Source organism: Thermobia domestica, chromosome 2, assembly GCF_964235325.1.
Source record: "Thermobia domestica chromosome 2, izTheDome1.hap1.1, whole genome shotgun sequence".
NCBI lineage: Eukaryota > Metazoa > Arthropoda > Insecta > Zygentoma > Lepismatidae > Thermobia > Thermobia domestica.
The window spans coordinates 185,028,158-185,045,240 of NC_137455.1; the positions used below are offsets into that span (position 1 = coordinate 185,028,158).

The 17,083-nt window shown below is 37.6% G+C and overlaps 1 protein-coding gene across 1 annotated transcript in view; it reads right to left on the minus strand.

The window, feature by feature from the left end:
* Window positions 1–17,083, minus strand: part of LOC145679779 (uncharacterized) — a 177,942-nt gene that overhangs the window by 139,506 nt on the left and 21,353 nt on the right. The window contains exons 4-5 of the mRNA XM_081750334.1: window positions 13,545–13,830; window positions 8,049–8,102 (exon numbers count right to left, since the gene is read on the minus strand). Coding sequence (XP_081606460.1) covers window positions 8,049–8,102; window positions 13,545–13,830 — 340 coding nt within the window. The remainder of the gene's footprint in view (window positions 1–8,048; window positions 8,103–13,544; window positions 13,831–17,083) is intronic.

Genomic DNA, 17,083 nt, shown 5'->3' on the forward strand with positions numbered 1-17,083 from the left:
TGAAGAAAGTCCGAAATTTGAGGAATGTTCTACGGGAAAAATTTTTATAGGCAAAAAACTGTCCTTAGCCGAGCAAGAAATCGATTCACTCACTCACTCATCAAAATGATTAGGTACTTCCCAATGGGATAGAGACGTGAAACTCTGCATAAATGTTCATTATAATGATTTGAGTGTGAAAAAAAGTCTTAAATGTGAGGAATGTGCAATGACAATGTTTTTTAGGGGTGAAAAACTATTTTTAGCCAAGCAGATATCGGTTCATTCATTCACTCGTCACATTAATTAAGTACTTGTTTATGAAATATTGACGTAAAAGTCTGTATATTGGTACCTTATATTGACTTGAGTATGGAAAAGGTTTGAAATTTAAGTAATGTACTAAAGGAAATTTTTTATGGGTGAAAACTGTCCGTAGCCAAGCAGAAATCGGTTCACTTACCGACTGAATCATTCATAGCATTAATTAGGTACTTCCCAATGAGATAGGAGGATGAATCTCTGCATAAAGGTAACTTATAATGATTTGAGTATGGAAAATGCCCGAAACTTAAGGAAGTGCTATGGAAAAATTTTGTGGGGGAAAACTGTCCTTAGTCAAGCAGAAATCGGTTCACTCACTCGCTCATCAAATTGATTTTGTATTTCCAATGAGATAAGTCGTGAAATTCTGCATAAAGGTATCTTATAATGACCTGAGTATGGAAAAAGTCCGAAATGTGACGAATGTGCTATGGGAAATTTTTTATAGACGAAGAATTGTCCGTAGCCATTAGGTACTTCCCAATGAGATGAAGATGTGAAGGTCTACACGAAGGTAGCTTATAATGGTTTGAATATGAAAAATATCCGAAATTAAAGAAATGTGCTATGGAATTTTCTATGGGCGAAAAATTGTCCTTACTCAGAGATCGGTTCATTTACTCACTCATCATTGATTAGGTGCTTCCAAATGAGATAGAGAACTGAAACTCTGCATTATGGTACCTACCTTATGTAATGGCATGTGTAAGGAAAGGTTCCAAATTTAAGGAATGTACTATGGGAATTTTTATGGGCGAAAAACTGTCCATAGCCATTAGGTACTTCTTAATGAGATAAAGATGCGAAATTCTCCATAAAGGTATACTATAACGGCTTGAAAATGAAATTTGAGGAATTTACTACGGGAATCTTTTCATTCGCAAAAAAACTGTCCTTACAATCAGAAATCGGGAACGATTCCGTTATTGAACACATCATGTGCATAGTGATAATGTTGTCAATCGTCTGAGTGGTCGAGTTGGTGCCCTCCTCGCTGGTCTATTGGCTACCACGTGCGCCTTTCGTGTATGGGGTCCTGGGTTCGATTCCCGGTGGAAGACCCTTTGGAATCTTAACTCTCCTCGATGTTTCTGTGTTCGTGTCCCTGTCGTTCAAGGTTAATAGAAAAATGAGCTAAGGTCACTGAGAAACATCCGTTATCCGGATAGCGGTATAGTGTACAAATATACGGGATGCTTATGTTTACTACAGAAATCAATACTTAACATACGTTATCCATATGCTACATACGTACTGCCCTCTTTCCCGTTTAGATGTTACACAATGTCGTTGCAGGATGTCTGACATCTAACAGTCTTCCGTACATTACGTACGTCAGCTATAAGTTACACACGGCCATCTGTATGTGAGTTCCTGACCGCCTACATACAGTCTTTTTATTCGTGTGGAAAGTACGTTTATTCGGAACACTTATACGGAAAATACGTTCAAATATACTTTTTCAGTTATATATTTAATGTACGTTAAGTCCAACAACTACAGGATTTACACATGTAACAAACGTTTTTACGTACGCCACATACAGGTTTTCTCAGTGTGCGAGTAAAAGTAAGTGAAAGCTAGTAATAAGTAGTTAAGCAAGTTAATGAGGCACGTTCTGTGAATCAGTTAACTTTTGAAGCCATGGGCTAAGACACGTACATACTGCCGTAAATTTCGTGGTTGGAAACCCAGACAAGGAAAGCCAATATTTTGTCTTTTTTCGGTGAATATTTTTCCTTTATTGCAGTCATTGGTATTAAATAGATATTGAAATTAATTTGACAAGTAAGATAATGTAGAGGTGAGAATGTTTAAAATTAATGAAGTTTTCGAAGAAATGAGAAATCCAATTGTTCGAATCTATGTGAGACTAGCAACAAATTGTAACCGATTTCGTAAATATATTGGTACCAGAGTTATATTATAGTTACCACAGTCGTTATGTAAAATGGTCTTGATACTTCGTGTCTCTATCTGTGAACAGTGTGAGAATCTCTTACGTATCAGCCCTTTCATCAACAGTGAATTTCGTGCCTTTGCTCTTCATATTTCCTGAATTTGCCCTTCGGGGGTTCGCCCCCACACCTTCGTCTTTGCTCTTCCTACTTCCTCACATCTCTTAAGCTTACAATTCCCGAATTTCAAGTTTCTTTTCCTATTTCAACTATCTAAAAGATAAGATTTTGTATTCCAGGAAAACGACTATTTAAATAACATGGTGATTTCTTCATCTCCCTTTAGACTCCTTAAAAATTAAAAATATTCAATTTTAGCAATTTTCCTATTGGTTAGTCCCAGGAGGCTACAATCGTGCCAAATTTCATCATTCTAACCCTGCCGGAAGTGCCTAAACATTTTGGGGTGTAGAAGACGTCCAATATATATATAACATGGAAAAGGTTTTTCTGTTCCCCATAGAACCACTCTAAATTTGGATATTTTCATTTTTACTGATTTACTTAGGTAATACTAACGAAAACGTTGAAGCATACCGAATTTCACCTTTGTATTCCAATTTCAAGTACCTAAAATATGATATTATTTGTAAAAAAAAAAAAAAAGCCTATTTAAATAGCATGAGGAATTTTTTCATCTCCCCTTTATACTCCCTAAAAATTAAAAATATTCACTTTTGGTAATTGTTCTGTCGGTTAGTTCCGAAAAACTACAATCACGTCAAATTTAATCATTGTAGCCCTACAGGAAGTGCCGTATAATTTTGGGGTGTAAAAGGTGTCCCATATAAATACGTACCATGGGAAAGATTTTTCAGTTGCCCATAAAACCACTCTAAAGTTGGAATTGTTTATTTTTACTGATTTACTTAGGTAATACTAATGAAAACGTACAAGCATACCGAATTTTAATTTTTTATTCCAATTCCAAGTTAATAAAACATGAGATTATATGTAAAAAAAAAAAAAAAAAAACATTTAAATAACATGGGAAAATTCTTCATCCCCCTTCATCATTTCTACTTTCCACGTCAACCGGAAGCACCCCTTTAATTTATTCCAGTTCATGTAGCTTTATATACAGTTAGGATATGTTGGTGGCAAATATTATTAAGTTTACAAGCTATTTGAAAGGTGTATATCATTGGAAGGAAAACCCGAGGCAGTATGAAACTGCGCAACATGCGCGTCATGTAATGAACTCCGTAATTTCGCAATGTGAAAAGGTAGAGAACAACTAAGTATACTGAAACCAGCGGCGTAGCGTAAGAGAACGCCGGTATGCCCGGCATCCCCTGTTAATAAGAAAAAGTACGTATTTCATTATATATATTTGGTCTAGGAATTAATTCGTGCGGTTGGTACGCATACATTGAAGCTGTAGTACAAACACAAAATACATAAATACCTTAAGAAAAATATTGTCCATCGCTAGCCACCACTTTCGCCCATCTGTCAGGCAATGTACGGATTCCGTGGCGAAAGAAGTCCTCATCCTTGGAAGCGATCCAGTCAGAGACCCATGTTTCGATATCTTCTGAAGAAGTAAACCGCTGTCCAATCAAATCGTTGTTCATGCAATCGAACAAGTAGTAGTCCGAAGGAGCAACGTCTGGTGAATACGGCGGGTGGGGTAAAACTTCCCATCCGACATTTTCTAAATAGGTTTTGACCGGTTTTGCGACATGTGGGCGAGCGTTATCATGTTGAACAATAAGTTTATCATGTCTGTTCTCCCATTCTGGTCGTGTTCTGGCCAGAGCTTGCTTCAAACGCATTAATTGTCGTCGATAACGTTCTCCATTCATAGTTTCACCCGGTTGCAGCAGCTCATAATACACCACACCTTTCATATCCCACCATATGCACAGCATAACCTTTGCACAGTGAATATCTCGTTTTGGTTGTGATGGACCTGGTTCACCTGGTTTCACCCAGGCCTTTTTTCGTTTAGGGTTCTCGTAATGGATCCACTTCTCATCACCCGTAATAATTCGATGCAGAAACCCCTTTCTGCTCTGTCGTTGAAGCAGCAATTCGCAAATGGATTTTCGTCTTTCAACGTCTCTGTCTTTCAATTCATGTGGAACCCAATGTGACATCTTTTGAATCATTCCCATGGCTTTCAAGCGTTTGGAGACTGTTGTTTGATCAACCCCTAATGCTGCTGCAAGTTGTTCCTGCGTTTGACACGAATCCTGCTCGAGCAATGCTGTCAATTCTTCGTCTTGAAATTTTTTTTGGCTGTCCAGCTCGCTCTTGGTCTGCCAAGCCGAAATCACCACTTCTAAACCGTGCAAACCACTTCTGACACGTTCGCTCAGCTAGAGCATGGTCACCATACACTTCCACCAAAATACGATGACTTTCAGTCGCACTTTTCTGCATGTTAAAGTAATGCAGCAGGACACCCCGCAAAAACACTTTATCAGGCACAAATTGCGCCATGTTCACTTAACTACAAACTGGTGTTGTTGACGCTTTAATCCACTGCCCTATACTACGAACGATACGCGATGACAGGGGTTTGCAACACATGTGTGGATACACGGAACTGTGGGACGCTCCGTTCGTTGCGCCATCTCTTGTCCACCCGCACGAATTAATTCCTAGACCAAATAAATTGTTTGCTTGTAATTATCACAATTATTTCCACTCCAATCTTCTGGCGCGCTCTCTCGACTTACTTTGACAAGAGGAACCTACGCATGCGCGTCGCTCAGATGCACATTTTCTGTCTTTCTTCCTGCCGTATGCTATTTTCCTCGGGCTTCCAGGCCTACTGAAAGCATCGGGAATATCGTCTGCTTTCTGTTGAATGCGCATGCGCAATACTTCCCTTCTCACTCCTCCTCATCCCTTGCAACCCTACATTTGCTTTAGATATACGCTGGCATATTCAAGTATTTCCAACTGTATATATTTTGAACTAAGCTATAGTTTCTGAACAGAACGTACGAGTCCTAATATAAAGGAAATAGAACAAAATGGAAATGGTTAGTTCAACGCATTTTTGAAGCATGCCGGTTATGTAAATAATAGTATTAAAATAGTTATGCCTTAATCACAACTAAATGCATCGTAATTGTAATCTTCATCGTAAAGGAGCTCAAAGACACAGGCATAAATATAAAGCATTCTGTAGAATTACGATCACCGATCTGGTAGGACAAGAGAGCCACCACTCCCCGTCACTCGCAAAGATTGTGCCAGGGCCCTTCAGTTACTGACACAAATCTCGGGGACATAAGGGGAACATGTTCCCTACAATTTTGTCCACCCCCCCAATAATCCGATTTGAGATTGTGATGATGATTTCTATCCGACTGCCACAAACGAAACTGATGTCCTTTGACTTGTTTCATTTTTAAAAAAGAATCGTATTCTTTAATATTTCATTGTCATTAATTATTAGTAGTCTATTTTCAACTATTTGTTTAATTCCTGTAACAATTCCTATAATGCTATTGTGGTAATCATAATTTTGCTCAGATAAGAGTATTGTTGCGCCAAATATAGGCCTGATTGATTTTCTTTCATAGTTTTGGGGAAGTCATTATTTGTATTGTTATAAAACAAATGTCCTAAAATTTTAATGTGGATCATTTGGATGCGTAAGTAGAAACATGTCAATTATTATTATGCATATATTCAAATTTCAGAATGTGCTCACGGCACTGAGTTGTAATAATGATATGTACTACTATTTCATCTACATCATTTGGTATATAATATACGAGTACAACAGGTTTACCTCAGAAATCTGATTCATCTACTGTAATATGAGTCTCTTCTCCCCTCCCCCCACAATAAGCCTTAAAATGTACCCTCCTGCCGATGTTATAGACAACTCTGCTTCCCTAATCCTCCACAGCATTTTTTTCAACTTCATAAATATTTTGAACATCGTTAAAAAAGGAAAGGATTATGGGAACAGTCTTACCCATCCCACGAAAGCTGAAGACAGATTTGCGCCCTTGACTTCAGTATCTGGATACAGAAATAGGCCCCCAGAGTTGGTTTAAGTGCTTTGTATTTACATCTTCAAATGATATATACAATCAGGCCCATATTCACGAACGGGCGTCTGAGTTCCGGACCCAAGATGACAAATTTATAGGGGCGATTTTTTTTTTTTTTAAAAAAAGAACGAGATTGACGTGTGGTATGTGGAGAAAAAAGCCGCCCACGAGAAAGAAATGAAGGGAACGATGCTGGAAACAATGTTCATACAAAAGTGGGGCCTAGTTTTCTCGTCACAACGGTAGTAGCAAGAAGGAGCTGAGACAATTTGTTTTTAAATTCTAACGTAATCCACGCATTCGCTTCTCTATGCCCCACTAGACCTCCAATTAGGGGGGCTTCCTCCTAAATTTTGTATAACCCTATATTTCTATTCGGAATAGCTATATATTGCTGCTTGCAGTAGTACTATATCGCACAAATGACTAACTTTGGCATCCCCCTTTCGGAATATCACGCTACGCTACTGACTGAAACACCAGCTATGTCTAGTGATGTAGCAGCGAGGATTCAGCATCAAGGGTTTTGGGCCTTGTTGATACTCTTCGTACTTAGGTAATGAAAAATGAGATGTTAGCGATCGTGATTTTGTAGTTCGGATAAATCAATTGGAATCTCGTTTGGACATAACGCTCTGACAAATATTTGATAGAATAAATCCTCCCAGCTGTTCTAGTGGCTAGCATGTGCGCCTTTCTTGTACAGGTCTTGGGTTCGATTCCCGGTGGGAGAGCCCTTGGGAACTAATGTTGCATGTGACACATTATGACTCCTTTAAAAATGTACAATTTTAAATTTAAATCCAGCAATATGCCACAATTGAGAATTCCAATATATGATATTTACATGGTGATCTACAAAAAGAAGTGAAATATGAACAAAAACACCAGAGGTGCAAAAAGTGCAGCCAAGTTCGTCAGCCTCAAAAAGTGTTGAGATGAGGATGGATGAGCCAAGTTCCTTGGCCACTGCATCTGAAAGGAACACTGGAACTTGGCGCGAAGTGTCAAGGAAAATGATGTTAAGGAACCTTAGGGATAGTGGTGGTGGGCGTGGTGGGTTTGAGACCACCATCAACCTTAGGAATATCAACTTTGCTAAGGCGCTAAGGCACATATACAGTATACTGCAGTAAGATTGGTGGTTCGAAACCCAGACAAGGAAAACATATTCCTCCACGAAGTGTCAAAGTAAATGATGTTAACGAGCCTTAGGGGTGATGTTTGTGACCGTGGTGGATTTGGGGGTCACCACTAGCCTTAGGTCTGAAATGTCCCGGCCATGAAACTAGGAACAAACATCTTAATGTATTCGAATATGTTGGACACCTCGCGCCAAGTTCCAGTGTTCCTTTCAGATGCAGTGGCCAAGGAACTTGGCTCATCCATCCTCATCTCAACACTTTTTGAGGCTGACGAACTTGGCTGCACTTTTTGCACCTCTGGTGTTTTTGTTCATATATATATAGAACCGGATATAAAAAACTAGAATAACATCCCTGGGCATAGCAGTTACAATTCATTTTTCTGTTTCGTGTTACATTACCAATGCTACTTTTGGTAGCCTCATACGGAATGAGACATCTTGTCTCTTTGGTATTGTAATTTTAATGGTGAACATTGTATTTATGTGTAGGAGAACGTAAATCATTCCCGGTACCAGTACGTAGGTCCGTGTCTCAAGTGCTAAGTTAATACAATTATCACACAAATGCTAATATGTAAGTTTATTTTTATTTTATTATTTTATTTTTATATTTTTTACCTTTCCAACGAGCGATGCAAGCTAATCCTTTCACATCACAGGATTTGTAAGGACCTGAAAAAATATTTTAGTTTCAGGAGAAAAATTATATAAAAGTGTCACAAGATCATCAAATATTTTGTCATTAAATATTGTTAATATTAGATATGATTATGTTGATTACTAGTAATATAATTTTCAATATAATGTACTCATTTTTTGTCTCGTGTGGACTTTGTGGTGGACAAACACCGTGCTCGTGGGTTTTCTCGGGGTTCTCCCGTTTCCTCCCACTTTCTTCATTCCACCATTTCACTCATCTCTCATCATCACCGTCTCCTTTAGCCTAACCGGCATACCCGTGGGACGTAAAACTTAAAGATTTCATTTCATTTCATTTTTTGTCTAATTCGCTTATCAAAGGTTCCTATATTACGTTTCTTGAAGTAAATTGTGTAACGGATATATTAATATAAATCATATTATTTTAAATAGACAGTGACCTGGATTACTTCTAACTGATATTGGACATAAAAATATGCTAGCATTTTGCGCTCTGTTGCAGAAACAGAATGACAAACAATATCGTGGATGTGCATTGAATGATGGACGTTCTTATTTTTCCTTAAAGAAAAAAAACTTATTTCATCTTTAGCAAACTATAATAATTTCGCCATAATTAATAATATTGGAAAAGAAAAAGCACAATTCCACGCCATCCTATCTATGACCTAAAACTTTTAGTCCGTACTCAATCACGATTTAAAGATCCGCGCTTTTCTATACGAACTATTCCTTAGTTTTCGAGAACGCATGGACGACTGTAAAATTGAATCGTTAGATTTAAGAAGGGAAGAAGTTCAGAAACAAAATGTTAAGAAATCGTAGAAGAAAGCTGCGTAAGTGGCAGAGTTTTCTTTCAATGTCCACCAAGTTTGTATTGGAACTTGATAATTGTTCACTATGCCACTCACATATATAGCAAAGTTTGGAAATAATGTAGAATACAAAATGTTATTTTGCCAATTTTTGGTCTTCATTTCCTTCGTAAAACTAACGATTCAATTATTCTTACTAATGAGAAATTCATAATTGTCCATCTTCCTTATCTGAGGTTCTACTGAGATATTTAATTTTGGAATAGATGTAAAACCATCTCCCCCTTTGGACTCCATCCCCTTAAGATACTCACTAATAAGGCGGCACGGTGGCTCAATGGTAGAGCGCTTACCTCTGATGTGTGAAGTCCCTAGTTCTATCCCCAACCAAGTACGTTTGTAGTGGACAACATCATGCTCGTGAGTTTTCTCGGAGTACCCTCGTTTCCGACCCCATTCTCATTCTACAAAATCTTTTATCATCATTCACTTGCTTTAATCATCATCTCCTTTGCCTAACATACATAATCATTGGACGTTAAACTCAAAAGATTTCATTTCAAAGAGACTCACTAAACAGCCTACGGGTCAGCCCGAAGTAGGTATTATGTTGTAAAATTTCATTTCTAACAGTCCAAAGGTATCTGGACGTCCATAGGACAAACAAACATAGAGTAAATAAGGATGATTCCGATCGTTTTGGGGACAAACAGCTCTGAGCTGAATATAACAAACACAATTTACAAAAACAAATTACGATGACTTACATTGATATGTCCTCCAAAATTTCCGAGATAGTAGTGGGTAAGCCAGCACGTGGTATAATATATGATTTCGATCACTATACACAAAACGGGAATGCTAGATTACTATGTTTAATATTGAGCATACAACATGGAAATAACATTGAACAAACAAGCAATGAAAGTGATAGCATAGAACACACATAATAAAGAGACATGATAGCATAGAACATGTAAACAAACACAATTTGTAATGTGCTAATAATAGACGTAACTGGAGGAGAAAATGATCATCAAATACCAAGAACGTTTTTAGGTTCGACATTTACCACAAATATTTTTTTTTTTTTACCCTTAGATCCAACAAAGTCTTCGTGGTATCATTCGTGTCCTTTGCCTTGACACTAACTTCAGTCCACAAGTTTAGCACATCATGGATCAGAGAGTTGTAATAAGCAGAAGTTGTAGAAATCCTGTGCGGTTCTCAAGGATGCAAATGTGGACTTCGTGGTAGATGGTTCGTACGAAGAATCGGAGTTGTTGTCCGTGTCATCAATGGTGTCTAGAATCCTTTGTTTTGCCGCACTGAAACTGTTAGGGATGTCACTACCTACTGCAGAAGCATATGCAGCATCCCTTTCTTGTAAGACCACATCCTAACTTCGCCAACCTGATCATGCGTTGTTTCAACGTTTTCTCTTGATCAGCGGTAAACACTTGCATAGCCCCAGCCTTTTCACGATTTCTATGTTTACGACCCATTGCTTGTGTACATCTATTTCGGAAGTAGTATAAGGAATATGGAACTCTTGACAGCTGCCTCTAATACCAAGCCACCCCGTACGGCTTAAAGGGCTTCTTTCATATCGTTGTCACTCCAGCTTTTTTTCCTTGATGTACTTTCCCATCTGCAACGAGAAAATAGGTTCCCTCGTGTAGTACTAATGATGGAATTCTCTATTAAAAGAGAACAATTGTACAAAGTACTCCGTACACGCGAATGAAATCACCTGCAAAAAGCCGATTGGTATCGCTATCGACCGACATTGATAGATACTTTTGAACACTGCATTAGGCATTGCATTATGCGTCACATTGCGCACTGTTCACCAAGGATCTCTGTTTTAGAATATATTGCTTCCACTCGTATCACAAGGCGTATGTTATCACAAACTACTTCTAAACAGTGATTATAAAAGTATAACCATAGGTCTACAAGGTCATATTTACAGTCAATTGCTCCTGTCTCGGAAGAAATGTACGCTCACACCTACACTTTACTGACGATGGACACTCCAATCTACACTGACATTGTATTCAATCTCAGTCAAATGGCAGCATTTGTCGTCAAGTTATTGCTTCCGATTGGAATCACCCGCCCCCCGAAATCGATCGGAATAGCCTACTTCAACCTATTCTACCTACATTCAGCTTTATACACTGACCAGCCAACACATAGTGACCTCCTACTTAATATTTTGTATGTCCACTTTTAGCCAGCAGGCATTACTTTTGGCGTTTCAGTGTATGAGTTACGTATTATATACTATATAATCAATCTACTCTATTTAACATTTTTAATTTGACCAATCAATTAAAGATGCATATTAGTTTATATTAATAATCTAGCATTTAAAATAATGATTTTGATACAAGAAGTATTGAAAACTATTTAAACTAATAGAGACATTTTAAATATAGCAAGCTATATTTAAACAATGCACTGAAGAGTCAATTGCTTTTTATATTTAGAGAAGTATTAGCCAATAGCCAGGGCCGTGCCGTGGAAAATCAGCGCTCGGGGCGAGAGTATACGACGGCGCCCCCACACATATATTCCAAGTAATTTTTCCTATCCTTTTTCCTTTTTTCTCCCGAATTTTTCGCCCCCTTACTTCGGCGTCCAGGGCCTTCGCCCTACTGCCCCTCCCTCCCAAGGCACGGCTCTGTCAATAGCTACTGTTTTTCTATTTAAAATTAAAGTTTCAATATTAACAAAATATGACTCCTTCAAAGTTGATTAAGAAGAATCTGAATTAATATTGTATTTCTTCTTCTTCTTCTACTACTACTACTACTACTACTACTACTACTACTACTATTATTATTATTATTATTATTATTATTATTATTATTTTTACTACTACTACTATTACTACTACTACAACTATTGCTGCTGCTGTTACTACTACTACTACTACTACTACTACTACTACTACTACTACTACTAATAATAATAATAATAATAATAATAACTCTTTTTACGTTACACTTAATGATAAGTTGTCCGCCTTAAGGAGAATATTAGTATAAGGTTCCCTGTCTCCCTGCTCCTTGCGCGTTGGATTAGTGTACACACCTTCACAGCGAGAGACTTCTTTCCTAGTGAGAGCTCATGTGGTTTAGATCACACTTCTCCTGATACACGTCTCATATTAGTCCAGTCAAATTACATAAAAAACGGACCAAACCTAGACATTTAGAATAAAAAGATGGGACTTTGTGGAATTAGTTCGTGATCACTTCCTCATTAATCTCCAGAAAATAAAAAAAAAATCCAATTGCGGGTTTTCCGCCATTTTGAATAAAGTCTGACATCTTGGATTTCTCACATGCACTTAGTTCATGCCACATAACATCTAAACTAATTAACGTAGAAGGATCTTTCTTTCTTTCTTATACTTCTAATATTATAGGCAATGTAACTTTGGCAATAATTATATTATAGGCAATAATTTCAATAGACATATACACAGAAAGAAGTGCTAAAGTCTACTTTCAGAGTTCTTGAGCACCCTCTGACGACGCCACTGTTCAAGAACTATTAATTAAACTAGCCAGACTTCCAAACCTATTGACACTTACCGGAAATTGCAATGAAAAGCCATCTCAAATCACTAAAGATCTTTTTCTTCATGCTAAATGATTCATTCATATGTTTCTACAGAAATTGTGCGCAGTCCGATGACGTTTGAAGCTTCATTGCGCATTTCTGACATTGCATATAGTGATAATATATACGCATCGTTTTAAAGCTTATGAAATTTGCAACAACTTTTATTCAAGCACTTTTTTCGTATTTCTACTCGGTTAAGATGTATGAGGCAATAAAATATGTCCGCTAATACAGATCACCACTTTTCACTTTATCCTAAAGTCATGCAAAAATGGCTACTCGGAGAAAAATGATAATAACTTATTTCATTGCATATAATATTAGAAGTATAATAAAGAAATAATGGTCCTTCTACGTTAATTAGTTTAGAAGTTATGTGGCATGAACTAAGTGCATGTGAGAATTCCAAAATGTCAGACTATTTATTCAAAATGGCGGAAAACCAGCAACTAGATTTTCTTGGATTTTGTGGAGATTAATGAGGAAGTGATCACGAGCAAATCCCAGAAGATCCCATGTATTCATTCTAAATGTCTACCTCAAACCTTATTTTGACTGCACTATATGTCTTGGATACTCAGAAAGAACAAAATTGATTAAACAAAATATCAATCAAACCCAATGTAACGGTAATCTTAGCACTAACGTGAGAACATAAAGCTCACTTAGAAAGAATACTAATAAGAACTTGAACTAACTCAATCGCTATATTGAGTTTATTCAGAACTACGGTACATTTCTTCCAATACATTTAAAAATAACTTCAAATACAGCTTAACTTGTGCAATATTTAGGTGCAAGAAAGAATCATGGTATATACCATCTTATCAAATAGTATAAGAAACGGAGTACTATATTCTAAAAGTGGGGTCCGAAGCAAGACATCGTGTTTGAATCAAATCCATTTAGGGATTCAATCCGCCATTCATACATGGCAAAGTTCAGTGCTGTAACTATAAGGCCATGAAATCTAATAAGATAAAATCTAAAACGTACATACCAAAGTTGTATAATATTTGTGGAGAACAGTTGCAATGATTCAGAGCATCTTCATATTCGCATTGTAGGTTGCATGCAATACGAGAGTAAATCTTGCTTGTATGTAACTTCATTTCGTCTTGGAATAGGCATTCTCTCTGTCGTACAGATAATCTTCTCAAACTTGGTGAGCTCACAATTGGAAATACATCAACATTATAGAGAAAGCTAATTATCTTTCCCTTTTTACGATAGATGTGATGATTCAACATCTTCTGAGGAAATTCATACGGAGAGCTTACGTAAGTCTGTGAAAAAAGATCAATATAAATTAATCAATAAATATATATAAGAAGGCTGCCACCTACGACGCCCAATACCCCGGGTTCAGACCTCAAATTTCATGTTATTTTGTAAAAGAAACTTAATCGATCTAAAATTTTAAAAAAATAAAGCACAAAACGATTTCTGTTTCATTTTAGCTCATGATTTTAAAAGATATGCGTAAGACTTTGTAATTCTAATACTACCACATTAAAGTAGTTCAATAAATTCAGAAAATGAATAACATCATATTTGGTAATCTAAAGAGCAATAAGTCCTTTGCACACAAGCTAGCGTTGATATCTGAAATATCATGCTATATGAGTCGCAACGAGTCAGGCCCACCGTTATTCTACAACCGACAGTTGAAACTAGTAGATATTCAAAAAGTCTTATAGTCAGATGCAAGGAATTGCGCCGTGAAGATGGGTGAACTTGGCGCAAAACTGCGCTATATTTTACACTTCTCTGGCACCGTGAATAAAATCCATTACTCACACACACAGAACAAGATCAGAGGAAATCATGTCTTAAATAAAGTAGTCAATATATATATATATATATATATATATAACACATGGGCTGAAAAGTCCCGGGCCTAACAAAGAAAACACCGTTTTTTTGGTTCAAAATTAGCTTTATTGATCAACGTAATCTCCATGAAGAGCAACGCAATCAGTCCAGCGCCGCTCTAACATTTCAATACCACTTTTGTAGAACGATTTATCTTTTGCCTCAAAATAGGCCTCAGTTGCAGCGATAACCTCTTCATTCGTGCGAAATTTCTTACCGGCGAGCATTTTTTTCAGGTCTGCGAACAGCCAGTAGTCGCTGGGAGCCAAATCTGGCGAATACGGTGTATGTGGGAGCAATTCGAAGTTCAATTCATGTAGTTTTGCCATTGTTTTGATTGACTTGTGACACGGTGCGTTGTCTTGATGATACAAAAGTTTTTTCTTTGCCATATGCGGTCGTTTCTTTGCAATTTCGGCCTTCAAACGCTCCAATAACGCTATATAATAGTCACTGTTAATGGTATGTCCTTTCTCAAGATAGTCGATGAATATTACACCACGCACATCCGAAAATACCGAGGCCATAACCTTGCCAGCCGATTGTTGTGCTTTCGGGCGCTTTGGACGAGGTTCACCAGTTGCTGTCCACTCAGATGCCGATCGTTTTGATTCCGGAGTGAAGTGATGGATCCATGTTTCATCCATGGTCACATATCGACGCAAAAAGTCCGGTTTGTTACGTTTAAACATGGCCAAACACTGCTCAGAAGCATCAACACGTTCTTGTTTTTGGTCAACAGTGAGCAAACACGGCACCCACTTTGAACAGAGCTTTCTCATAGTCAAATGCTCATGCAATATAAAGCCAACACGTTCTTTTGATATCTTTACGATGTCAGCTAACTCACGCACCTTCACTTTTCGATCATCCAAAACAAGTTTGTGGATTTTTTTATGTTTTCTGATGTTACTGCCTCATTTGGACGTCCACTGCGTTCTGCATCATCGGTGTCTCTACGACCACGTTTGAAGTGAGCAAACCAACGTTTTATTGTTGTTTCTGATGGAGCGGAGTCCCCATAACACTTTTCAAGCCATTGCTTCGCTTGAACGGTATTTTTTCCCATCAAGAAGCAGTGTAAAATTAAAACACGAAATTGTTTTTGATCCATTGTTTTGAAACTAACACAAGTAGGGTCACTCTTAGCACAATAACTCACAGACGAATGAATAGAATATCATGAAATTCTCACAGCTGTCTTATGAAGGTTAGTATTCACTGAAAACAAGGTGACTGCAATACAACTAGCGCCATCTATGTGTTAGGCCCGGGACTTTTCAGCCCATGTGTTATATATATATATATATATATATATATATATATATGTGTGTGTGTGTGTGTGTGTGTGTATGTGTGTGTATTATACAACTTCGTTTATTGATGCCGTACTTTGTCAATATCAATGTTCATATGTTTATATAGGCAATGTACATATATGCTAAAATATTACTGAAATATCATTATATAGAAAGTCACAATAATTAAAAAAAACAATGATGTTCACATGTTGAAAGTAAAGCGTTCAGTGCATGAAACCCATAATCCCAATTAGTTCTTACATCTCACCCAACTTTGATTTTTGACGTCATATACTGGAGGTACTAACGTAATAAACTGCAGTAAATGAAAACTTAAATTATCAATATATATTATACAGAAATAGCTAAAAAAAAAGTTAGGTTAGGTTAAAATCTTTCTTGTAGGACTCCCTTAAACCTCAGTAAAAATGTAAAAATGTAAAAATGTACATTCTTTCTTGTGCCTATGATATTAACATGTGACCTAATAATATGCTTGTCATCATTTTCAGAAAGGGAAAGCAGTAAAGAAAAGTTTCAGAGGAGAAGATTCAGAAAGTTATTCAACCTCTATTGCAGAGTAGTCACCAATCTTTTTCCGAATGTGATGTTCCAATAGAAGTGTCAGAGTCTACTTTTGCTATATGGAATCCTGTTGTCTTTCTTCGAAGTTTGATAACACTCTTTGCAGTACTACGTAAACCAGCATACAAATGTGGTACCCTTCTCGAATAAAGGCAGTTATATTTTGTAAATCTGCTAGTTTCGATGTTTGAATGGGCCTTCTACCGTTATACAAGCGCGATAGCACTTTGTATAAAGGTAACCAAGAAAGTTCTGTCGCTTTATGTGGAGGTTTGTGTTGAATTGGCCCTCACAACGTGAGTTGAATGCGAATGAAGATAAGAGGAAGGTCAGTTGTTGATGCGGCTATATCCAACATACCACCTGGTTGTGGTAGTTCAGTTATACAGTGAACTTGCGTAAGGACAGAGTGAACATGGGACCTGCACAGAGCACCATAAGAGCGTGCATGTGATACAAGTTCAAACTGGGGTCAAACGCCGCTGCAGCAGGGCGAAAAATATACAAGGCCTTTGTTGAGGGTGTCGTGACTACGTGGACGGTGAATCGATGGTGACGGCAACGAAACACTTGAAGTTTCGGAAGTCCAACACACGTACAAAATGAAGATCTTCTGGCAGCGATTGAGGCGAACAGTGGCCAGACACGTGAGGAACTGGGAATGCAGTTCAGTGAGTGTGTGGAGAAACTATTCGGCATCACCTCCATCAACCTGGGAAGCAGTACAAGTTGGGTCGATGGGTCTCATATGATTTCACTCCGGGCCAGAATGCAACGT